Source organism: Amphiprion ocellaris, chromosome 11, assembly GCF_022539595.1.
Source record: "Amphiprion ocellaris isolate individual 3 ecotype Okinawa chromosome 11, ASM2253959v1, whole genome shotgun sequence".
In the NCBI taxonomy this organism is placed as follows: Eukaryota; Metazoa; Chordata; class Actinopteri; family Pomacentridae; genus Amphiprion; species Amphiprion ocellaris.
The window spans coordinates 18485945-18511405 of NC_072776.1; the positions used below are offsets into that span (position 1 = coordinate 18485945).

The 25461-nt window shown below is 39.7% G+C and overlaps 1 protein-coding gene across 2 annotated transcripts in view; it reads left to right on the forward strand.

Moving 5' to 3' along the window:
* adarb1b (adenosine deaminase RNA specific B1b) overlaps nt 1-22081 on the forward strand; it is a 131093-nt gene extending 109012 nt beyond the window's left edge. For both annotated transcript variants that reach the window (XM_023268217.3, XM_023268216.3), the window contains 7 exons: nt 1916-2030; nt 3362-3530; nt 3760-3908; nt 4888-5056; nt 11650-11831; nt 16468-16646; nt 18765-22081. In XM_023268217.3, coding sequence (XP_023123985.1) covers nt 1916-2030; nt 3362-3530; nt 3760-3908; nt 4888-5056; nt 11650-11831; nt 16468-16646; nt 18765-18941 — 1140 coding nt within the window. In that variant the 3' untranslated portion in view covers nt 18942-22081. The remainder of the gene's footprint in view (nt 1-1915; nt 2031-3361; nt 3531-3759; nt 3909-4887; nt 5057-11649; nt 11832-16467; nt 16647-18764) is intronic.
* Nucleotides 22082-25461: the final 3380 nt, after the last annotated feature.

Sequence of the window (25461 nt, forward strand, 5' to 3'; positions counted from 1 at the left end):
CATTGTTACAGCAGCTTTATTTACAATATATACAAGGGTGAAAAAAATTTTTAACAGAAAAAATAAAAATAAAGTTTAAAAGTGCAAAGATGTGCAGTGCAAGAATGTCTGTGCAAATTTTATGGTTTGGGGTGGTCATGATATAGTCCAGTTTATGTTAACATCAGCCAGTGATGCTGATGTTGTAAAGTCTTACAGCAGATGGAATGAAGGACCTTTCTCATTACATTGCTTTTTAAAGAATGCCGTGGCATTTTCTGCCTTCATTAAAGCTGTTATTGGATGACTTGCATGAATCATGCATTGCTCTGAAACAGATTTTAGAAAGAGTCAAGAATGACATAATTAACAAAGACTTAGATGGACCTTCTAAGCAGATGGAGCTAGAAGGTTTTAAAAGCCATCTTTTTAGACACTGCATTGGATTCTAATAATCATTATCATGCAGATAATCAAGATCAGATCTTATTCACCGACTGTCTAGGTTACTTGCACTTTTCTTCTTGGTAATGCACAAACCTTCAGATGACTTATGGCAATCTCTGTAATGAATAATGATTCCAGAATGAATAGCTGTCGATGAAATAAAGTCATCATACTAAGCTGTGAAAAAGGATGTGGCTAGAACCTTTAAGGAAAGCACTCCTCTGGACCTTTTATTGGGTTCCAAAGAGGGTTGACTCCACGCTGCTCCACCTGTCAAACTCTGCTGTTGTACTAGGTTATCATTAAAATCTCATTCACGTCAGGTTAGCAGGCACTAAGGGAAGGTGGTACCTCTAGATGCCACAGTAGAGGTGACTGGCAGTGTGTGAAGAGAGATAACACAACCAGCAAAGCTAATCAGCTCGACACACTGTCAACAGTCCCTCCCCAAAGCCTTTTCTTCTCTCTTTACTCACTCTCTCCACTTGTCAGCTGATTTATTCAACAAGCACCCCATTTTAATGATAGCACCCCCTCTAATTGCTCTATTAATTCTGTGTCACTTGATATTTAATTTCTGCAGCCTGTTTCCATGTGGCAAGATGATAATGGGGCAGAATGGGTCCACTGCTGTCGCAAAAAAAAAGCTTAAGATTTTTGTTTTAGAGCTTGAATTTGTTTTTTAATGCTTAAGCAATTTTCAAAGAAAATGGTATAGTGCAGTAAAGAGTAGTAGGAGTACAGATAAAAGTATGCTTTTGCACATCACTGAACAGTTTTGGGCATATGTAAGAACAAAAGTAAGCGATCTGTATTTTTGCACCCCTAGAGAATAAAAGTCATAAATGACCTTGGCATTGGAAAGTCAAATGATCTGGCTATGAGTGGGTGACTCTGAAGTAGCAGGGAAGTAATATTGGACTAATCTCTTTAATTTGTGATCATCCAGCCGTCATCTCTCCTCCTGGTTGTCGTCATTTTCCATCACATTAGCAATGGATAAAGAGCCAGCTAGGGGAGCTGGCTGTCCAAGAACAAAAGATGTGTGAAGTTCACTTTAGTTTCCCCCAGAATCTGAACTGGAGTTTTAAAACCTTGTGGACTGTCAATGAGCGCTTTGTTCGCATCTGTTCCTCAGGCTTACTTGTTTGTTTTTTGCTTTTCCTGTGATTCACTGTCAGTGGGGAGACGGTAAATTATAACTGTCATGCCCAACTCAAACAGCGTTGCTTGAAAGATGGTTAGGTATACCTCAGGGGGTCAACCCAGTTTCACTTGTTGCTGTTTCAACGCACTGACTCTTGCTTGAAGCTGAATGCGAAGACTGTGACAGATACATAGTGCTCTTGGGGAGGATAACATCAGACATGCTTTGTAAGCTGACATATCTGACACAGGCTCGTGTTTGTGCGGCTGCGTGTGTGTGTGTGTGTGTGTGTCTTCCTGTTGTGTGTCTGCATGCGTGTCTGTGATGTATGTGTGATTCCAGGTTCTGGCTGATGCCGTCTCTCGCTTGGTGGTGGATAAGTTCAGTGAGCTGACAGACAACTTCACCTCCCCCCATGCACGACGAAAAGTCCTAGCAGGGGTCGTCATGACAACAGGTAGAATTGGAGGAAGAGATGGTTGGTGCTTTTATGCTTAAAAAATACAGAATACAGTCAGATTTTGATTATTCTGCAAAGGAAAACTCAGGTATAGATAGATAGATAGATAGATAGATAGATAGCTAGATAGATAGATAGATAGATAGATAGATAGATAGATAGATAGATAGATAGATAGATAGATAGATAGATAGATAGATAGATAGATAGATAGATAGATAGATAGATAGAAAAAAAAGCTTTTCTTTCAAAAATGGGCCATTTCTATGTGACCCCAAACTTTTGAACGGTAATGTAGAAAGAAATACGTTTATATTTCTACTTCACTGAACATTTTTTACATAAAAAATATATGATGAGCTTCACAAATCTGCAGAATACAACAACAATGAATAGCACATAATGTGTAAAATGCACAGTATTTGCATTACCTTGACAAGCTAGACAGTAAAATATGTTTTACCCATTACTGCATCAGGATTAAATAATCTAATTACATAGAACAGCAAAATGCTCATAGTTGTCATTATTCTGCATTACATAATTTCAAACTCTAACTGTAAATGCATTTTGTTATCATCACTTTTGAACTTCGTTCTTTATAATGCAGGACATTTACTTTACAGATTATTTTTGTACAGTGTGATATTGCCAGTTTTATTTAAAGTCACTATCCTTAATACTTGTATAATAACTATGCAATAAATAATGATATGTAAGCAATGTGACAATATAAATGGGGTGATTCATAATGATGAACCCACAGTCTGTTATCGCCCAAATCCGTAGCGCACCCCCATCTGTACAGAGCTTTATTGTGATTGTCAGCTCATTGTTTTGCTGCCTGGCCTGCACCTTCACTGTTTTGATTCAGCCCAGCTGAATTCATAACGCCACTGTCAGACACAGAAGGGAGCAGTTGTTTTTAGTGTACACTACCTGTTCTGCACTAAATGACAAACACAGTTGGACCCAAAAAAACTGGCCTAAAAGAGAATGTATCGGTGGCCATAAACACAACTCCAAAAAATAGTAATGTTACTCCATAACTCTTAGATTTAAGTAAGTAATCATAAATCATCTGAATAATTCCTTCATCGTGACCTATAGTCATGTTGAGGCCAGCAAAAAAATCTGTCGCTTTTGACCGTTTGATGATGTTAACCACAGCTATGACTTAAATCACATAGCAACTACAGAACTTTCCAATCAGAATGCAATTATTGTAGCCTCCCAAAAGCCCTAAAAACATAATTTAGACCACATGAACAGTATGCACTTTAACAGCGCGTGTTCATTGGCCTTTGTTCCCTTTCGACCTCCAACAGGGACAGATGTGAAGGAAGCACAGGTCATTTGTGTCTCCACGGGAACCAAATGCATCAACGGTGAGTACATGAGCGACCGCGGCCTGGCGCTCAATGACTGCCACGCTGAGATAATCGCCCGACGCTCGCTCATCAGGTACCTCTACACGCAGCTGGAGTTCTTCCTCAGGTCAGTGAACGATGTAAAATCAGTTTTCTTCAAGCTCGGTTTATTGTTTTGCTCATTGTGTTGGGAGGTTGCTTGAATTGATAATTCTATCTTGCTCTAACTGCCTTTGGTTCTATGTAATTGTATTCATTTTAAGTCTCTTTAAATAAGCTGTAGTTAAAAATCATGTAAATATAGATTCTATGGTGTTAATTTTTTTTAATTTGCCATTGGCCTATTGTCATTGCAGCAATAAAGAGGACCACCAGAAGTCAATATTTGTGCAGTGTGACAAGGGAGGCTACAGGTTAAAGGACAACGTACAGTTCCACTTGTACATCAGCACCTCACCCTGTGGAGATGCCAGGATTTTCTCTCCACACGAGGCCGGAGTGGAAGGTATACATACTGCCTCACACCAGCCTCATGTCTCCTCCTCAGCTCAGCTGACATACTTTTTAATTTGGTCTCGTCTTTGCCTAGAATTCAGTTTCCACAACAGTTTATTTTATTTAATTAAATTTGTAGGTTTTCCTCTTATGCTTCGTTTCATTTAATTAGAATTTTACTCCAGTGTCCAAATATGCATTACAGACACATTTAAACAAGCCGCTAGTAATTAGAGCTTTTTGTCATTTTCTGTCTGCCTCTATCAGTCTTTCCCCCACCCAGCCCACCCACACTGTCTGTCTGATTAACCTCTCTCTTACTCTTGTCAGAGTGCTTTCTGTTGCACATGGCACACTGAATAGAAAACAGCCACATTCAATTAGTCACTGAATAGATGGTGCCTGGTGGTGGAACAACAGAAAACTTTGATAGCATAATAATAAATAATAGGTCATGATGTGTGGAAGCCATTTTTTTACTATTCTTGGAATCACTGACTGTGTCCAAAATCTCTTCTGTTTATGGTATTGTGCAATATATTTACCCGCCACAATTTTATTTGACTGTCCGAATTCTTAGTGTGCAAAAATGTTCACAGAAAAATACCATTCATTTTATGCTAGTAAGCTTATAGTGCAAAGCACTGCATTTATAGATACAAAAATGGCTGCTGTGTGACTCAACAGCTGACAGTTACAATTCAAAGTGATGAAGGTTATTCCAAAGTGTCCAAAGTCACAATACACTGCTCAGCATTGAGAGTGTTTCACAAGGAGTTTTTCAGACACAGCTTCAGGTTTCTCATGTTGAAGAGAGATTTTTGTAAAAATTTGGCTTTTGACAGAGATTTTTAAAAATTTGAATAGAGCTGATCATATTAGTCTGACACAGTAAGCTAGTCGGTGATCTCCTCTGAAGGTTTGTGATTTGATGTGCGTGTTTCTCCTTTTTTTTTTTTTTTTTTTTGGCTTTTCCTTTGGCATTGAAGACCAAGGAGACAGACATCCAAACCGGAAAGCACGGGGCCAGCTGAGGACCAAAATTGAGTCGGGGGAGGGCACCATCCCTGTGAGGTCCAGCAACACCATCCAGACCTGGGACGGTGTTCTGCAAGGAGAGAGGCTACTCACCATGTCCTGCAGTGACAAGATTGCGAGGTAATTTGGTTCAAATTCAGTTCATTTACAGCTCTTACAGCTTAAGTTATAACTTGAGACTAAGCAAATATAATAACCAAAATTTCAAACTACAAGATTTAGATTTGGCTGTTATCCCTGTCGATGTCTCCCTGTCAAACCCTTATAATGCTCCCTGGAAATCCACTTATGTAAACCTGTCACTATGTGTGACTGACACTTCTAAACTGTGTTTTGTGGAAGACAAAGAAGTTGTAGGATGCTAAATACGAGTAGAGCAGGTGAGCATTGAAAGTTGTGTTGTGGCCAAAAATGTTACACAGTACATTAGAGCACCACAGTTCAGGTCATCTGCACCAAATGTTCTCCCTCTGACACCTCAGAGCATTACAGTACGACTCTGCCTTGACAGTCCAGTCGTGGGGCACTAAGTCCTGGTTCACAACCCACCCTACTGTTGAAGAAAGCAAAGAGTATGCTCCTGCTGTGCTCCTGGCCAGACACTCAGCCTGGTTTTGAAAACTGCTGTTTCTTCCCTCAGTGGTATTGTCACCAGCGATTATCCTCGACATGAAGGTTTGATCATGTCAGGCTGCTGACTGACCTGAAACGTTGTTTTCTTCTCTGCTCCAGTTTGCGTTCCATGGAGGAATCGCAATATGTGAACCTACCAGTGGTCACAAAAGCATGTGTAACACAGGTCCTGCTGTTGTTAGTGCAGTGTCACACATTCTCCCAACTTCTGACAGCTAGTGCTCGCACATGTTGCAAGTGCGTGATCACGACATAGTACTTGCACAAACACTACCAAAACCTTTTGATCACACCTCATATATTTTAAAGCAGAATTTTAAAGCAGAATTTACATTTTTCTTCATGTGTGAAACCTAAATGTTTAATTCTCTTGTTTCAGCTATCAGTAGTAATCCAAAGATGATTTGACTTCCTTCAAAACAGGCATTAGAAAATCTTGAAATTAGAAAAAAAAAATTTTTTTTGTTGGTTAAAATCTATCTGGAGACCTTGTACATTTTTAGTGCAGCTTAAAGCAGCACCATCAGACCAGTAGAAGACACTAGTCTTTGCCACAGTAGCAATAGCGTGCTCAGCAAATCATTTAATTAAACCATCCAACAATTTCCTGCTATCCCAGGTGACCTTAAGTGTTAAATTATATTACTAGTAGTTATTTTATACAGCTGAGAAGTATGCAGAGACTAGAATGTCAATGTCAGTAAATTAATGTTGTGCTGTCAACTAGTTTTCTGTCATTCTTTGACCAGTATGACCAGAAAAAGAAGATTAAATTGCTTTCATAAAAGTCTTAAAAGAATTCATAAAAGAATTTAATTTCCTTAACACTTGCGCAAACCCTGAACTTCATACTTCACCAGTAATTAGCCACATCTCATGAAGCTATTTTCATGTGTTTTATTTACTGGCACTACAGTCTACTGTATAGTGCTATATCCTCACTTTTTCCAGCCACTTTGTCATTTCAAGTCTATGATTTCCTTCGGAGAGTGTCAGGGACAGCTGAATTGATAGATCCTCTGTCCCTGGGGGCATTTTTTTTGCAGGCAGATCATAGCGTCTTTAGTCTCTGTCCACGTTCAAGGCAACAGTGTGCCTCTCTTGTGATGAACGATAAAACTTCTCCATAACTCGTCTTACGAGCCCTCCTCCTCCTCGTCATCTTCCTTCTCTGTTCAGGATCGCAGTACTTTGGCTGAGCGCACAGAATGATTGAATGCTGAGTGTGTATTTGATTAGGGACATGTCTACTGAGTAGCAAATGCTGTTTGCTCTGTGTGAGAGGTGTTGTTGCCCTTTCAGAGTGTCAGCGCTGGTACTGGTGATTTAGATTTTGTGTGGTTGTCCAATGTCGAAGGATCCGAGTCAGTAGAGTGCAAAATAAGGTTGATGACCGCACATATATCCATGTGGGATTTTTTTTCTGGCCAGGTCTTACTAGATTACAAGGAAGAACGTGAAATATTTTAGATTTCACAGTTCTGGGTTGATGTGGAGTAACAGAAAAAGAAGTTGTTGTTGTGAAGCAATTAAGGTGTTAATGAGGATCTCTCTGTGAGAAACCATTAGGCATGACTTCCCACTCTGCCATGACACAGCTATTAGCCAGGTCAGAAATCTGTTACCCACCTGCTTCTATCCCTTTGTGAGTGATTGTTAGCCACGGGGCTGCAATATAATACACCTACTGACTGGCACACGTTGACCAGGCCCTCAGTGTTCCCTACTCATGCATTGTTTTCACTTCTCTCATTTTCCTTTGATTACATGCCCGGCCCCACAGCTTCAGTGTGAAAAAGCGCTTCTCTGCCTTGTGTTACTTCAAACTATTTGAATGAATTCATTAGCAAAAAGGCAAAGCTCTTATTGGTTCTTTCTCTCCGTTTGTCTTGTTTTCAAGTGGAAGTTTTGAGAGTTTGTTGCTTTAATGAGGCTTCACAGATAATTACTTTTCATAATGTTGGATTTGTTTTATGCTGTGATTAGTCCTGGTGTTTCATTCTGTAAAATATGATGAATATTCAGGACTTTTAAAATACACTGTGCAATTTTTTTTTTGTATAAATATACTAGTAGGACAATTGCTACATAGGTATTGTTCTACTTAAATAAAATCTGTGCAATATCAATAATAAGTTGTGCAATATTAGTACGTATGTCAGTATTTCCATTCATGAAAGAATCTGTGCAATTCTATAGGCTTGTGCAACAATGTATCTCTTGTTTTATTTTGGTTTTTTTGGGGGGGGGGGTTTGTACTACATTTCCAAAATGTTTACACTATCTTTGCTGCTGGAACAATGCAAATTTCCCCACTATGTAATTAATAAAGGCTTAGCTTAGCTTAATTTAGTTTGGCTTAGCTTGGCTTGGCTTGGATTAGCTTATCTGAGCTTAGCTTAGTTTAGTATCTCAGCTTAGCTCACCGTAGCTTATCTAAAACACATTTATTCCAAATATTTGCACTGAATCTTGGGAGTCTAAGTGAGTCAGTGTTGAGTCTTTGGTTTAAAAAGACTCACAGTGAGAAAACAAGCTGCTGCACTGAGACTAAAGCCATCAATTTTTAAGTTTCATCCAAAAATATGACAATTTTCCTGTATAGCACTGAATCCAACAGAAGGTCTGCAGGAAAACACACAAGAATTTACAAAAAAAAGACTCTTTTGTGTCAAAGCGAAAACAGACACTAACAACATAATGTCAATTAATATACAATATAAAAGGTCAAATTAGTGATTGTATAAGTTTTCACACCATTCACAACAGTGTGTAGTAGATGCATCTTTGGCTGTATGGAAAGTTCTTTTATCTGTAAATTCTTGTCCAAAAAAAAGCCAAATCAAGGTGTTCTACGTTGTGTGTGTGTGTGTGGGTGCGTGCGTGCGTGCGTGGTTGTGCGCGTGCACATAATCTATGAGTGTAGATGCACAAAGCATGATAATGAATAAAATCACACCGAAAAACTACTGTGACATTTGACAGGAATGAAATTGAATGCCTCTGAAAACATAACTAAAAATGTGTGGGTTCGCTTTTTTGTGGTTGTTTTTCTGCAGCACGTGTGTCCTTCAAAGTTGCATATGTTGTATTGAAACTGCGTGTGTGAACGACTGCAGTTTGTGCATAGCACAGAATATTATGAAGCTGTTTGACTGTACTGAATGTATGCTTTATTGCTTGCAGCTATGAATTCAAAGATTTTATTTTTCCTTCCCTCTATTTCGCACACACTGACTCACACACATATACACAGGGAATATTGCATATGGAAACAATGAACCCTCTGCATAGCCTGGGGTCTCGTGCTTGCATATTGCTCATTGTTCTGGGTTCATGTTGGTAATTTCACACACTCCCAGTCTGCAAGGAGTGAAAAGAAGAATAAGAAGAGTTTGTGAATACATTCTCGCTGTCACATTTATGTTGTTTTGAAAATCAGTATTTTTTTCTTAATACCAACAAATACAACAAAAAGACTAAAACCAAACTAAAATAAACAGTTGGTCTGCATTTTGTTCAAGCAGATGGCCAAAAAAGTTGACCAGACTTCGCACGCAGCATTTCGCAAATCACAACCAACATGGCAGACCATCTAAAAACAGTAGACTGACTTGTCTACATTATTCTCTTTACTGGTTCTTTTGCAGTCATCACAAGTTGATAGAAATACATTTTTAGAAATCATCTGAATATGGGCAGCTACACACTGGACTACTCTGAGTCTGTTGACGTGTCAGAATAAAATAACCAGGTTAAAGTGATTTAATCCTCTGACCCCCAGTTTATAGGTGTTTTTTGCTGCAGTCACATTTTTACTCACCCTGGACTCATTTTTCACTACAGCAGAACAATATTATAATGTCATACATCATAAAAAAGAAAAACAAAGTAGATTTTTTTTTCATTATTTTACAAGGATTCAAAAAAAATGGAATCAGCATCTACATTTTTCCGAGCCCACAGGTGTTAACATTAATGACTCTACATAGTATTTTACTTACATTTTAAATGCCTTCACTTCACACTATGTGTCCTATATGCTCAATGTAAACACAGCCTGCAGTTCAGCCACTAAGTCTCTGACTTTTTATTATGTGACTGTTGATTAGTCAGGCTTCACACATGCATGTATGCAATATTTATTGTTTTTTACTGTTCAGAACAGGCAGTAGTTTTGAATTGATACACATAGTTTAAAGAGATTTTGATGATTCTCTTAAGTTTGCCAGCCCAACCACGTCTCACAACCGATTAGTTCACATGCCATGGAAAGTTGAAACACCGGTGATTCTTCAGAGAGTTAATATGCTGCAAATACTACCTGTTTATGTTTATTTTTAATTCATTCTGGCTAATAAGGCTAGCAGGTGCAGTACACTCAGATTTAGTTAATCTACATGTAACTTGCAATTTTTTCATTGCCCTGCGGTTAATCGATTGGCTGAAGAGTAGGTACAATTTTAATCAACCCAAATTTACTTTGGTTAACTATAGCCCTCAGTGCTTGTGTAATGCTACATATTCAGTGTACTTATAGCTAAAAACTGCATTGGAGGACAAATTCCTGTACTTCCATGCATAGAGGCAGTATGATTTTTTTTGTGTAAATCCCCCACACACTGTCCTTTTGATCGAAATACACAACCAGGGCAAGTGTACCATTTTCTACGGTTGGAGTATTGAGCCATTTAACAAAAAAATGTATTCATGAACTCTTGTTAAAGATTTATGCCTCAGCACTGAATGTGACTGGGGCTGAATGCTACATACAGGTTCTGAGAAGGTACTGAGAAACTCATTATAGCTTTTGAGTGTTTCATAGAATTTGTTGGCAATATAAAATAACACCAACCTCAGCTTTGGAGTCCTTCACCTCTTTCTAACAGCTGCTTTCTTTCTGTTTGCTCTATGTTTCTTATTTGCTCTCCCTCGCACTCCTACTGAACATTTCTCCATTTCTGCCCCCTCCTGCCCATGTCTCTAACACCTCTCTCTCTCTCTCTGTGAGGTGGGCAGGCACCGCTTCACAGAGCATGTCAATGGGAAAATGACTTGGGAGAGATGGCTAATGACGCAGCATAGAAATACACAGAAGTTTTGAAAAAATGAAATTGGATACTTCAGAGTGTACACAACTGTAGGATTATGTGTGACTCTGTGTGGTAGATAGCGTTTGCTGCTTATGTGCTAATATTTAGCCTGTGCTCTTGTGTGTATGTGCTTGGCAATTCCACACAACCCTATTCTAATCAGTCAATAAACTTTACAATAGTGAAGGAGCATGCATTCCAGGACACTGTAGGCAATTCACAATAATGTCTGCGTGTGATCTGTTGAATTCCTAAAAGCATTTGTAAAGCATCATGGTTAATAAATACATGACAAACTGTCAGTTTCTAGGGACAATTTTATTAAAAATAGAGAAAATGTCATTTCAAATGTCAAAAACACATTTTTTTTTTGTAAGGCACAGTTAGATTAAATGTTTAACAGTCATTTTCACACTTTGTTGGCTGATTGGCACTTTAGTTGATGGAGGCAGCACACATAAACAAGCACTGAAGTTTACTTTGTTGCTTCCAGCTGTTTGTAGGACTCTTTCCTCTGAGTTTATTAAATATCTGCAGCGTCAAAAGTACATCAGTATGTTATTTGTTAACTCTCATATTGACAGTTTTCAACCACTCTACACTTAAAATTCCTGAAATCTAGCTGTGGCTTTTGTTTTTGTGTGCCACCTAAGATTTTCAGTGGCCCCGTGCTGCCACCCCGATGAAATATTCCAGAGGTGCTCCTAAGTTATAATGAAAGGATGGTTTACATTTCAGTTGAATGTAATTGAAGTTTTGAGATGTTTATGATTGTAAATGATGTTTTGTGAAATGAACTGAGGCATTTGGTTTGGTCTGACATGAATGTTTGACTGTCTTCGTCCTTAAACCGTCCTTGCTGTTAAGTGAAGATAGGTCTGTTTCAAATGGCAAAGTACTTCCAGAATCACTCTGTGGAAAAAAATGTTTTCACCAAATATGCTCCAGTTCCAGATTTTCTAACGCACGAGTGTTTTTTGTCTGCAGGTGGAACGTGGTGGGCATCCAGGGCTCTTTGATGAGCTACTTTACAGAGCCGATCTACTTCTCCAGCATCATCCTTGGCAGCCTTTACCACGCCGACCACCTCTCCAGGGCCATGTACCAACGCATTGCAGATATCGAGGACCTGCCGCAGCAGTTCACCCTCAACAGGCCTCTACTCAGTGGTGAGAGTCCTCTTTGATGTGGAGTGGATGGAAAAATAACAAAACAACATCAAAAAATATATTTCTTCTGAAAATCCTGTATGTTCTAGCATGGTCACACTTAGACTTTTATTGCCTTGAAAATGTGAATGTGACGTCCCCTTGTTAATCTTTGCCAATTAGCTCCAGCTGTCTAAATATCAAGGAGGGAGATTTTAATCCTGAGCAGTAAACACATTTCACATTCACCTCAATGGTCAGTCCCACTGGAGCGGGAAGACAGTTATTGCTTTTCTCCTCTGTTTGATCTGAGCTGACATTTACCTAGTTGCTGCAGAATTTGAATAGCTTCATCATTTTGTGTAAATTGTCAGCATTGGCTTGACCTTTTAAAAAGGCCGTATAGACCTGGACTTGTTTGAGAGGACTTTCCATTTTTAGATTCAGGAGTATTGTCTTTGTCCTTTGGCTGTTCAGAGGAGTTAGTAAGACAATATGATATAAGATTTCACTGCAAGCAATGTTAGATTTGCTAAACATTTTTCACCAACTACGCTTTGTTTTTTCATTCTATTTTGCCTGTTGCCATTTGCCCTCTTTTTTCTTTGTTTTTACTTTTGAACACTGCTATATACTTTTGTATTTCTGTCCCACTTGTTTCCTCTCTTTATTTTTACTCCACCAAGGAAGGCGGTGGAGTTATGTGATGATTGGCATACATTTGTCTGTTTGTCTGTCTGTCTGTCTGTTGGCAACATAACTCAAACGGGGAAGGTCAGGAATGACAAAAGGACCAAGTGATTAGATTTTGGCAGTGATGCAGCTTACAGTCTGGATCCACTGATTTGTTAAAGATTTCTGTATCATTGTGAGATAGCGGTACTGCGTCACTGTAACTGTGACAACCAGGAAATGCTACATCAGCTGCCTGCTGAAGATCACATGATTGCGATCCTACTGCAAATTGACCATTGCAGACTTATTGGGACTTATCTGTCGGAAATGATACAAGGAACAATTGATTAAATTGTGGGGGTGTTTACGAGTCCCATCAACTCACGCCACCTGCTACATATTTAGCTCACGCAATTCGATATCCATGCAAAATGAATACATGCATAACACGCCTGTGCTCACTGCCAGGTAATCTTAAAGATTTAATCTGTTGGAAATGATGCAACGACTGAGCAGCCTTGGCGGAGTACTGCACTCTCTGAGTGCTTTTTGCGTTTATATCAGGTGATATACATAATCTTGTACATTTACATTGCCAAGACATGATGCTTAAGTAAAAAGCCTGCGTTTTTAAGTATATGACTGTTTGGTCCAGTCACACTAATTTACAGTTGCTCCTTCTACCAGTCTTTCTGTCCTCTTACCGCACACATGCAGTTTATAGTGATGACAGATGGGAATTCACCACTTTTAATTCTTAGTGATTTTTGACACTATGGGTCTTTGATTTTCAACAAGGTAGAAGTAGTAAGAAACAGAGGGAGGTTTCTTATTTACAGCTGGCAGCTGTTTACTTCGCTGGCATTGCTGTTGAGTGATCTTTAAATGTTTGAAAGCGGACTCATTTCACAGGGAGAATCTTTTTAACAGATCTTGAACATGTACTTGATGACCCCAGCAAAACTCATTTTAGCTGGCTGCTGTCTTTGTTACTGTTTGCCGAAATTGTGTTTTCAAGTGAAAAGGCTTTTTGGAAGATGACTAACCAATACAATTGGGAAATATATTGCTACCATGGGTATTGATATGTGAAGATGTTGAAAGAGTGTACTTCCCCAGATCTGGGAACAGGACAGAGCTACTAACGTCAGCATAAACTCTGATAGTATCCAGCACCAGCTTCAGGTCAGTGTGAAAATAATACATGGTAGATGTGCTGGTTGAGAACAGCTTTTTTTTCCCCCACAAGCTAGTGTAGTTAAGTAACACTTAGTTAAATTAGTTAATTCTGTAGAAAATGCACTAGTTAGCTAGACATGCTAACAATTTCAGCAGTTTCCTCCATTGCAATACTTGTATGTATTATAGTTAGTTTGTATTTTTGGTTTTGGAAAGGGAAATAGAGGGTGAAAAATGAAAAAGCAAAATGCTTAAGTTTAACTGCCCTGTTTTGACAAGTTATTTTTGCAGTTATGATTGCCAAGCTGTGATTGGACAATTAATAGTTGATTAAGTGGTTTAACAAGTTATCAGTTATAGGAATAAGCAAAAATGATAATAAGCTGTGACAGAAAAAAGCTATTTCAATATTTCCTCCTACTTAAATCACATAAGTGAAAGGATTAAGTGGACAGTGTAAATGTCGCAAAGGAAACCTGCTATTTTGTTCCATGTTTGTGCAGCAGAACAGCGTGTACAAAGTTGTGACAAAATACAGATCAGTCAGTCACGTTACTGGTTTCATTACAACCAATCACAGGAACACGACAAATGAAAAGGAATTATATTGTCATCAGTATATCGTATAACTATGCAGAGTGGGATGATGTGAACGCACAGCACCACAAATCTGCCGCCAAATCTGCAGCATTGTTTACCGGACAAAGAACAACAAATGAACGAATTAAATTATTTTTTTCGAGGTTTTAAGGTTACGATGCATCCCAGTTAATGAGATCCAGTAATCCAGTGTCTCCTACATAAGCAGCATAATGTCAAGTCAGAACCGACCAGTCTGATGTGTTTAGAGTTGTGTGTGATTATTCTGTAGCAGCCTGGTGTCATTTTCAGGGGATTTAATGAATGTGAACACAGTGAACTCTCCTAAGTAATGCCACTGTGCTCTGGGATGGCAATTTTTGAATATGATTAGACAGCAGATACTGGTAAAATCATTTTACTGTATAACTTAGAAAGGCATGCAGGCTGTTTCTCTGGCTTGAACCGCATTATGCATTATTTTTCACCGATTTAAACACGCCACTCGCCTGGGGAATGTTTAGTTAAAATTGCTTAATTATATTTTAGGTGTTATTGTACTATTGCTGCATATTTGCTCCAATTATTTTGTTTGCCTTTGTTAATAAAATAATCATCATTAATTCTCAGTACAAAGGATAATACATATTTCCACCAAAACAATTTCTACTAACAATCTGCTTTGTGCTGCTTCATTCTAATGAACGTCCCACTTGTTGCTTTCTCTCTATCTACCTGTTAACTGAGCATCAAAATACCACATAAACCAGGGGTGTCAAACATGCGGCCCGCGGGACAATACCGACTAACCAGAGCATCCAATCTGGCCCGCGGGATGACTTTGCAAATTACAGAGAAGACACTAACTACAAATTGTAATTTTAGTAACACTGGAAGTTTAATATAATTTCTAGATCTTGACAAGTTGTTTTGATCATAAAGTAAAATACTCTATCATTCAGTTCCAGATACCTGTGACTAAATATTTTGTGCCGTTGTAGATAATCTGTGATCTGTAAGCTGTAATGTGTAAATGATAAACTGAGGCATAATGTTGTTGAAATTTCACTTATTTTTCTTCAGAAATTTCAGGTCATTCATAATGTTTTGTGAGAAGATAGATCATTAAATGCGAACATTTTCAGAATGTACTTTTTTGCACCACAACAAAGGGGAAAATTTGGAGTTGTCATTATTTCTAAATTATTATGCCATGATTTTACTGGTGGCCCACTTGAGATCAATTGGCCTGTATGTGGCCCCTGAACTAAATTGAGTTTGACACCCCTGACAAACGGTCAAAATAGATTTCAAAGTCCAGAAAATATCAAACTGTTTGCACCAGTCATTTGGCTGCCATGAGAACAGGGTGAAATGAGGGTGAGGTGAGTGACACGGTCATTTTGTTTAGATCCTTGGGGTTGACATGAGGTGTCACATCACAGAGCCTGGACATACGTGCAGCTCCCCCTGCTCCTCCTCTCTGGTTGCTCTCTAAATGGCGGGTAAAGGAGATAATAGTAGGGGGTTATTAACCTTTTCCGCTTTAGAGAGTTTTCAGCGGTGAAGGGATGTGGCATTAGAGCACTGAGGATTTCATCCCCTTTAAATCATCTTCTGCCACAAGTGCTGCCAAATGGAACCAAGGAGCTTAATACACACTCCCACACACACACTAAGAGCAAGACACGGGGATTTATGACATCCATATATCTCCCATTTGTGCTTGAGATACAGTGGAGGCCAAAGCCCTGTAGTGTGCTTGAAGAGAGCAAGCCCTGTCCTCAGAGTCCCCTCAGGTGGATGGTCGTGTTTGTCTCTACTGAGTAAATCAAAATATAATGAAAAAAAGTTTTAAAAAATGTGCTGTTTAAAGATATTGCAGCTGTGGGAGCAGCTGTCATTTGAAGGAATGGGCTGCCAGGTTTGGAAACCTCATCCATTGTTTAATGCATCCATGCAGCGGGGTAGCAGGAGGTTTTGTTGCTGTGGGCACCTGTTGGTGTGGTGCCAATAATTAGCTCATCACTGATATATTTTCCACTTGAAAGCCTGAAGATATCTGTGGGGTTTTTTTTTAACAATCTGAAGCATTTACATAATTCTGAGAAAAAGATTTGTACCTTGTGGACAGTGCTTGTTAATAAAATAACATTTCAATCTGTTTTAGCTTATTAGCCTGTTGTGCTGCTCAGCTTTTAACCCTGGTTGTTTGTAATGTCAGGTATAAGTAATGCTGAAGCCAGGCAGCCGGGCAAAGCACCAAACTTCAGTGTGAACTGGACGGTGGGTGACCAAGCCCTGGAGGTGATCAATGCAACTACAGGCAAGGACGACATGGGCCGAGCTTCACGTCTCTGCAAACACGCCCTCTACAGCCGCTGGGTCCGCCTACACTCCAAGGTACTGAGAGGACTGAGCTCACACACACACACACACACACACACACACACACACACACACACACACACACACACACACACACACACACACACACACACACACACACACACACACACACACACACACACACACACACACATACAGACTCCATGATACTGTGCATTGAAGCATTTAGCTCAGTACCGCAGAGTAAATGAAATTTTAGAATGTTTGTGAATATTTTGTTTGCTTCATTCAGCCACAAGTTGCCACAATTTACATATGAGATCTACACATCTCATGACCAACATGCGTCTCATTTTTTTAAAAACATCCTGGCACAGCAATGAAAAATAAAATGTTCCATCTCTTCAAGCGAGATCTTTCACGTGTATAATAGTGATGGTTTAAAATTAAAACCATAACCATAAAAGTGATAGTAAATCTACTCTTATGTAGTCTAAGTATCAGTGGATCTCCTGGACTGGATCAGTGGCCAGACATGTATTGAAAAATCTAAAATTAACACTGTGGAGGAAAAATGAGTCACTACTGCCAAAACAAACCTTAAAATTTGAGCGACGAGAGTCACTCTAGCTGAATGAATTCATTGCTTTGTGATGTTAGCTTTGAGTGAGAAACCTTCCAGAGGAAAAAATTCCTCGCTTGCGAAGAACACTCAGAACATCAGCTAGCAGAAAACAAAGCTGTTGTAACAGGTTTCCTACATTTCCTGAAAAAATCTTAAAAGGCATTGATTTCATTAATCTAAAAATAAGGCCTTCATCCCTATTGAACTGTCTTAAATCAATTTTAGACTCAAGAAATGAGATCGCAGATGACATCAGGAGAAGGTTTGGAGTAGGTTTGTTGTTCTGTTGCGTCAGAAGAAGTTAGCTGGGGTGGTTTGGTATTCTGATGAGGAGACCTTCTAGGCGCCTTGTTTCTGAGGTTTTACATACCCTTTCAGCTCGTAGGAGTCCCCAGAGTAGATGCAGGATTCAGTGGAGGGATTACACATCTCATCTGGCCTGGGAACACCAGCCATTTGGAACTGGAAAATGTTGATGTTAAAGGGACTTCTGGAATTACTGGCATATCCTGTGGCCCCCGCAGAATGACTTTTAATGAACAGATGAAAATAAATGAATGATGAAAAATAGCACTGTCAACAGTCTTAAACATGCTTAAACATAGGAAGTAGGATTTTATCATTAGTTTTTAAGCAGTTGGTAACATATTTTTAAAAAATAATCTACTGAAAGCCTTTCATTAATGTTATGCAGATCAGAATAGTAGAACCAGCAATCAACAAACATTGTGTTTTATCTGGGGACATGGGGAGGTGCAAACTCAATTGGGTAGTTCACAGCATCACTGAAACTAGTACCGGGCAATTTATTTCGTGCACAAAGTATTTCAGACTCATCGCAGCAGGAATCGTGGCAGTGGACTCCCACATGCAGAGTAAGAAATCCAAAACTGCCAAGTCAGCAGATGCTGGGTATTGGCTGTTCTGTTCGAGCCTCGTCTCCGCCAGGCCTCCACCCCATCTTTAATACCAGCACCAGGGAGAGCAGATCTCTAGGTGACATTTGGGTGGACGCCTACACTGAAAGCAGAGGCACTGTGGTGTCTGATCACAGTGACAAAACAACAATCTCTGAAGTTGCCCACATGTTTGACTATATCTCCAGCAAGACAGCCTACGTCAGCAAGTTTGGATTAGCCCCGTATGTCTCAGATCAGCTAGTTGCTAATAAGGACAGATTTGTTTTGATGTTCCACAAGAGCTTCAACCCAACCATGAAACCAAACAACATGTCCACTAATGGTGTGCAGGCCATGTCCAGTCCAGATATTTAGTATTAAATTTCATTCTGAGTGGCAGTAGAAAAGTCTTCAAAAGTCCTCTTTATGCTACATTAAACGTTTACACTGTAAGAACTGTGTACATGTGGTCATAAATGTGCACGCACTGAGAGATGAAACACTGAGCTGCAGTCAGTGTACATTTTTGTTAAAACATATAGAACCTAGTTGAAATATTTTTAAAAATTGGCAGTTTTTTGTGACCCTGTTGCTTGTGTACTAACTTTGTACTTATCGACTCGATTTCCGTCTCCTCTTCCTCCTCAGCTGTCATCCATCCTGCGGATCAAAGTGCTGAAGCCCAGCTCCTACCATGAAGCCAAGCAGGCAGCCACAGAGTACCACTCCGCCAAGCAGGCGCTCATCAAGGCCTTCCACAAGGCCGGCCTGGGGGCCTGGGTCAAAAAGCCCATCGAGCAAGACCAGTTCACCCTCAGCTCCTGAGGGAGTCAGAGGACCAAGGGGTTCCTAAACCACCCACTCTCCCCTCCCTGACCCAGGCCTGAAAGCAAGAGATCCCCTTATTAACAACCAGACACTTAACTTGCGTCCCATGTGTCGGCTCCCACGTGCACTTTGTACTTGTGAAAATAAGCGTGCGTAGTTTCACAAACCATCCATAGTTCATCGTTCTCATTCCTCTGTGGACCTCATGTCTTTTCTCATCATGTTGATTTTGGATCGTTTTATTTTGATTTTATTGGATGGTGTTTTCCATCTTGTTTTCTGTTTTGAAACTGGAATCCATGTGTTTTTTTTCACCACTTAGTTGTTTATGTTTCCCAGAGAGTTCATGTTCTTATGCTGTAGATGTGGAAGTTGAGATTTTACAGTTTTGTCTTATTGATCAGTGAGTGTAGCCAGTTTAGGGTGAAATGTAGCCTAGAAACAGGATCTTTGTGAATTAAACCAATGTGTATGGACCTAAAAAATATATATAATTGCTAAAATTAACGACTATGACGACCTTTAATTTAATGATGCATCGATCTTCAGGATGTAAATCTAGTGCTGAAAAATCAACATAAATAGTTTAACATTTAATGTGTGTTATTTGGTCCGTTCCTTAGATGAGACTACATGTCCTTAGCCCCGGTATTAAAGATGAAAATGTTGCAAAATATTGTCGCCCTGTTTGATTCACTGACTGGAAAGAAGATATTAGGCAGGTGTGACAGCAGATTAGCACACTTTTGTTGATTTTTGTGTCTTGTTCATTCATTCGTGCATATGTTCTGTAAGTTATTTTATCTCACTCATTTCATACTTGAACAGTGGGGAGGGGTCATGTTGACTCCTCCTCTCGCCTGGGTCTTGGGACAAGCTTTGGGAGGTGCTGCACGTTGTATTTTTTTCCTTGATCTAAGCCATGGCTTTGCATGGAAACTGAACTGAGAGGCCTGCAGAGCAGAAAACGTGATGGGGAGCCCTGTGCGTCCGTCCGTCAGTGAATGATTTTTGAATGAATGCCAGCATCTTCCTCCACAGGCAGCTTTGAATCTTTGTCTCTATTTTCTAGATTTCCTGTGATTGATTGTTTGTTTGGTTTTGGGGGGCGGGGGCGGTCTTTTTTTGTTTGTTTGTTTGTTTTGTTCTGTTTTTGTTGTTTTTATTAAGACTAGGCATTTAAGGAGTGGGGATAATACTGCAGTGAAAATAGTGATATAACCGACCTCTCAGATCTTGTTACTATGTCACTTTGTGGCAGGGATCCATGATAGCTGTCGCAGCAACTATTGATAGATGGCATGGTTGATGTACTGTAGTGGCACATACAGTACTGTATATGAAGTTATATTCACTAGATGCCACATTATGCCAGTCTGTGATGCAAATATGTCCTTCCAGATAACTCTCTGGAAGCTTGTAGATGAACAGCGAAGTGACATGCAATCCCTGCATGAACCGACTCATATGCTAATATCTGATAAACTCTGCCAGTAGATTACAACCAAATGTATCACAGTGTGATGTCATGTTCATCCTCCTCTCTTATACATCTATACAATGACACGTTAGTTGCATCTTTCAAGAGGACCTTTGTGAATCGACTCCTGTACACCCTGAGTGCATCAGTGTCCTCACGTTTTCAATTTGTAAGCGAGGACACATTTCCAAGTAACTGCAGTGAATTCCTATTTCCAGCTGTAGGAACAATATGTGTGTGTGCGTGCAATTTATGTGTGTGCTCAGGTGTCTTCTAGCATTCTCTGTTGAATCTTCACCAAAGATGATGATGTCCATGTGTGTGTTTCTGCCCCAGTATTTTCCTTACGGAGATTTTTTTGAAATATGTCATACATATTGGCATCGACCCTTTACCGTCTGGTTTTTCTACATCTACGCAACAATGTACTTTTTGCTTTGTACAAAAATGATGTATTCAGTTCCGTATGGGGGGGGAAATTCAATTGTCAGGCTTCTTTAGTGCATCCGTAGCTGTCAGTGACCACATGTATATTGTGACCTGCGATCATTATTGCTGCAATATAGTAGTTCTGTGTATATAAGGAACAACGAACATGACAGAAATTTCTTCCCTGTACAATCAAGTCATCCTAAAAACTGTTCTGATCCTTCCTTTGTTGCTGGGATTGTGACAATGTTCCTAACAAGTATTTGTGGTTCTGTGTGACTCACTGGGCACCGTAAAGCATGGCACTAACACTGCCGGGGTTAACATGCTTCATCCCCATTGTAGCCACCCGTGTGTAAAAAAAAAATATATGCACTGTAAAGTGCCTCAGCTAAAAGTGGCATCCACCAGCTGGCACGCGTGATGTCAAATATGTACGTTTTTCACTTGTATTCGGTTGTTTTTTGAAATCTGGTTTAGAAAAAAGAAATTGCAGAAAACAGTGGGATCCAGTCGTCCCAGACAGAAAGCCCAGACCAAAGTCACGAGCAATACTCCTGATGTCTCCTTTAATGTCAGCCCATCTCTAACAGGAGTCTGAATGAAGTTTCCCTCCCCCTCTGCTCCTCCAGTCTTCTTCTTTGAATCTGTTCTTTCTCTAAAAGCTGTCTGAGGATTTTTATTTGTATATTTCCCTTAAAGACTGCCTGCTAACTAAAGTTTTGTTCTTCTTTTGACTGCACTAAAGATGTCAACTGATGATGTCATGATAAAAAAAAAACAACACATCCCCGTTTGGATTGGATTGAACTATCACAGCAAGAACTGAAAACTGCTTCCGCTTAACCCTTTGTGAATCCTCGATGGTCAGTGCACCCCACCCCGCCCCACCCCCCGTCCTGCTGCAGCTGCGCCCACGGTGGGGTGATATTTTGGGGGGTTTTGTTTGGTGACCCACCCAGAGTGGTCGCTGTTGGTTCACTCTGGGTTTCAGAGCCACCGATCTCTGTTCTCCTCTCTCTCTCTCTCTCTCTCTCTCTCTCTCTCCAGCTGTCCAATGTGTGAAATCCTCCACCAACAAAAACCACAACCTTGCATGTACTACCAACACTGAAGCTGCACCTAGCATGATGACAAACTTTTAAAGGACTCGTGTAGAAAAAAAAAGTTAACAGCTAAAGATAGATATATAAAATGAACAAAAAAGAATAAAAGAGTTCTTAGTTTACTTTTGCACATGGTTGGGATTCTTTCTTATCGCATCTCTGGGTGTTTTTTCTCTGTGTGTCTGTGAAATGATAATGTCAGGAATCACTGCAGTTTGGATGCTGACAGTTTCATCTTAAGATGCTTTAATCAAACTTCTGAGTGTTTGTGGTCCACATTTCTCAAACACTTTGTGAGAACCGAATGAGGTATGCATGTTGTGTTTAAATGGCGTTTCTGCCAATTTACACAGCACAAACTCATTTAACCCGTCCCTTCCAAACCAAAGATGAAACCAAAAGGCGAGTAATTGCAATTTTTGCCAGTGAGGTTGCTTTCTGAGGGATGTACACCAGTTAGCCACAACATTAAAACCACCTGCCTATTAATGTGTGTATCCCCCTCATGCTGCCACAATTATTCGGACCCTTCAGGACCTGACAGTGTCCTGCGGTGTCTGGTACCAGGACGATGTCAGCAGATCCTTGGGGTCCTGCAGGTTGTGTGATGGTGCCTCAATGAATGCGGTTGTTGCAGTGCATCCCACAGATGCTCAACCAAATAGGGATCTAAGGAGTTTGGAGGCTGGGTAAATATTTTTGGCTCTTTGTTGTGTTCCTCAAGCTGTTCTTCAACAGTTTTTGCTAGTAGGGAAGGATGCTGCCATCAGACAATGCTATAGTGGGATGTACTTGATTAACTAGGACCCGGCAAAACATTGCATTGTAACAAGATGATCAGTGTTCTGTGCTTCACCTGTTAGTGGTTTTAATATTGTGGCTGATCAGTGTAGAGTTACCTAATTTGATCCTCTCCACTGAGAGGCCAGGCCTCAGGATTCATGAGATATGAAAGAAGAAGCAACAAGATTCACGTTTTTTGATTTTCCTCCAATCTCTAATGTGTTAGTTGTATCTCTCTGTGTCTGAAACAGTTCTCTATATTGACATTTGACACATGAGAAGCTTTTTTTGTAAGGGATCACAACTGGTTTGATTGAAACCAAAGTGGTGTAATTATATTAGGTTGTCCAATGTAATGTAGAGTCCTAATCTGATATTTACTAATAAGTGTAGCTGCTGGATAAATGTCTATGGGCATAAAAAGTCAAATATATTCCTCTGAAATACACCTAAATTGAACATGCAGTTCAAACTCTAAAGTGTCTGGACATTTCCAGTTCTTCAGGCTGTGTGCTTCAGCACATTTAATTTAGCATACAGTTATGGAAAACAAAGGGCCAAGTCCCAGCTTTAATATGAGTACAGTTTAACTGTGTGGCATATGTACATAGTTCTTTTAAAACAGTACCCAATTGCAATGGTTGAAGTTTTTGGACAATTTGCTTGTAACTGATACTTGTTTAACACTAGATTGTGCCCAGAAGAGCTCAGAGTTGCAAGTTGCCCTTTAAATTGAGGCAAAATTGTCTAATATCAGGAGCAAAGAGGTGACCATGCAAGTGAAGGAAGGAATAATGGTGTTTTTAAAAATGCATAAATCTTTTAGAGAGAAAACAAAGTTAGTCGGCTTGTTGCAGTCAACAGTTGGGTACATTCTTAAAAATATAGGTGCACTAGAAATGCACAAAAAGGCAAACAACTTTGTCAAGTAAGGAGCACAAGTCCTATGAATTAGTGAACAATCTTTTCTAAGGTCAAGAAAAGTCCCGTGTATGACTGTTGAGCAATCAAGCAGTCGAGAGTGCTCTCTAGAATGCATGTCTCCATGCTGCAGGGCATACACCTGATCAAAAGGAAGCTTGATCACCATAACCTCAGAGGATTCACCAAAAGAAAACTCCTAGAAAGCCTCAGAAACAGAAAGCCCAGGTTACAGTTGCAAAAAAAAGAGAAAGCAATAGAGTTGTGAAACAAAGTTTTATGGACCACTGCAACAAAAATCAGCTTCTATCAAAATGATGGAAGAAAGAAGGCGGAGAGAAAAAGGAGCTGCTGGCTCTGTTATGGCTTGGCCATGTATGGCTGCCAGTGGAACTGGCACATTGACATTTACTGATGATTTTGCTGTTGACGGGAGCAACAGGATGAAAGCAGAGGTGTACAGGAGCTTTCTGTGTGCTCAGATTCTGCCAAATGCACTATTGGATGGCAATTCTACATTAAGCAGGACACCAGTCCATAACATATGTCCAAACCTGCCAAAGCTTTTTAAGGGTGAAGAGGTGGAATATCCTGAACTGGCCAAGTTAATTACCTGATTTCAATCATTCCACTTATTAAGACCCCACAACAAGCAATGCAGTGAATCTGTGGCCCAAGTGCTTCAGTAGAAGGCAACTGGCCTTCTGTTTGGGTTCTAGAAAATATTTTACTTCTCATCCTAGAGACTTCTGCTGTTCTAACTGACTGGTGGAGAGTCCAGGTATTCATTCTCACCACCAAATTAAACAGCTCAAGGCCCAGTGAAACATCTTCAAGAACCAAAACAGAGAAGTCCAGTCATCTTCTACTGAAGCGCTGAGGATTACCATGATCTGAATGACTAACAATATATGCAGATATCATCAGGGGCGATACAAAGAGCCTGCTGGGTTGAAGAGCCTATGCAGCCCCTGAGTGTAAAGACTTTTCCACAAACTATTAAATAAAATGATTTTTTTTTCACTTCATGAGTATCTGTCTAGTTACCTTAGAACCCCTAAATTCTAGATGTTATAAAGGTTATATCCCCTATGCAGTTCTTTCTATACAGATGTAAATCCTCTCATACTAAAACAGAGTTGGCATTTTAATGTCGTATCTATTATTTAAATTCAAACTGAATGTGCTGAAACATAGACCTTGAAGAACATAAAACCTGTGACCAAATTCTTAGAGGATCCTGCCTGTACAGTACTTGACTTTCTTGTGGTGGATGTTCTTACACATGCACAGAGCAGAACAGAACAAACCAACGAAGATGATGCAACTATGTGACCATTGTGGATTGGACATAAAATGAACAAAGCTCTGCTCTGAGACTACTGCACTTGAAAACATGAATATACGTTATCTATGCTTTATAGGATACTTAGCATTGATGTCACACACCAGTCACTCTGTCTGCCTTTAGTTAGACACTCCGTCTGTGGCTGTGGATCTCTAACTGCACCAGCGATTCAATTATGAAACAAACATCATCGTTATTCAATTGCAGCCTTTGTAATATTAACATAAAATTTTTTTTTAAAGCTGGAGCATCTTGCAGCATTTGTGTAAAACATTGGTTTAATGGCACAAGTGATCATCCCGGCATGTTTAAACTACATATTTAAAACTTATTTGGAGTCATATTCCATGATTAGTAGCTTGTTCTGCTCGCCGAGAGGGAAATTTCAGCAGACACAAATTGCACCGGAGTTCGGCGTCAATCAGACTGAGGCTGAGGCTGGATTAGTCA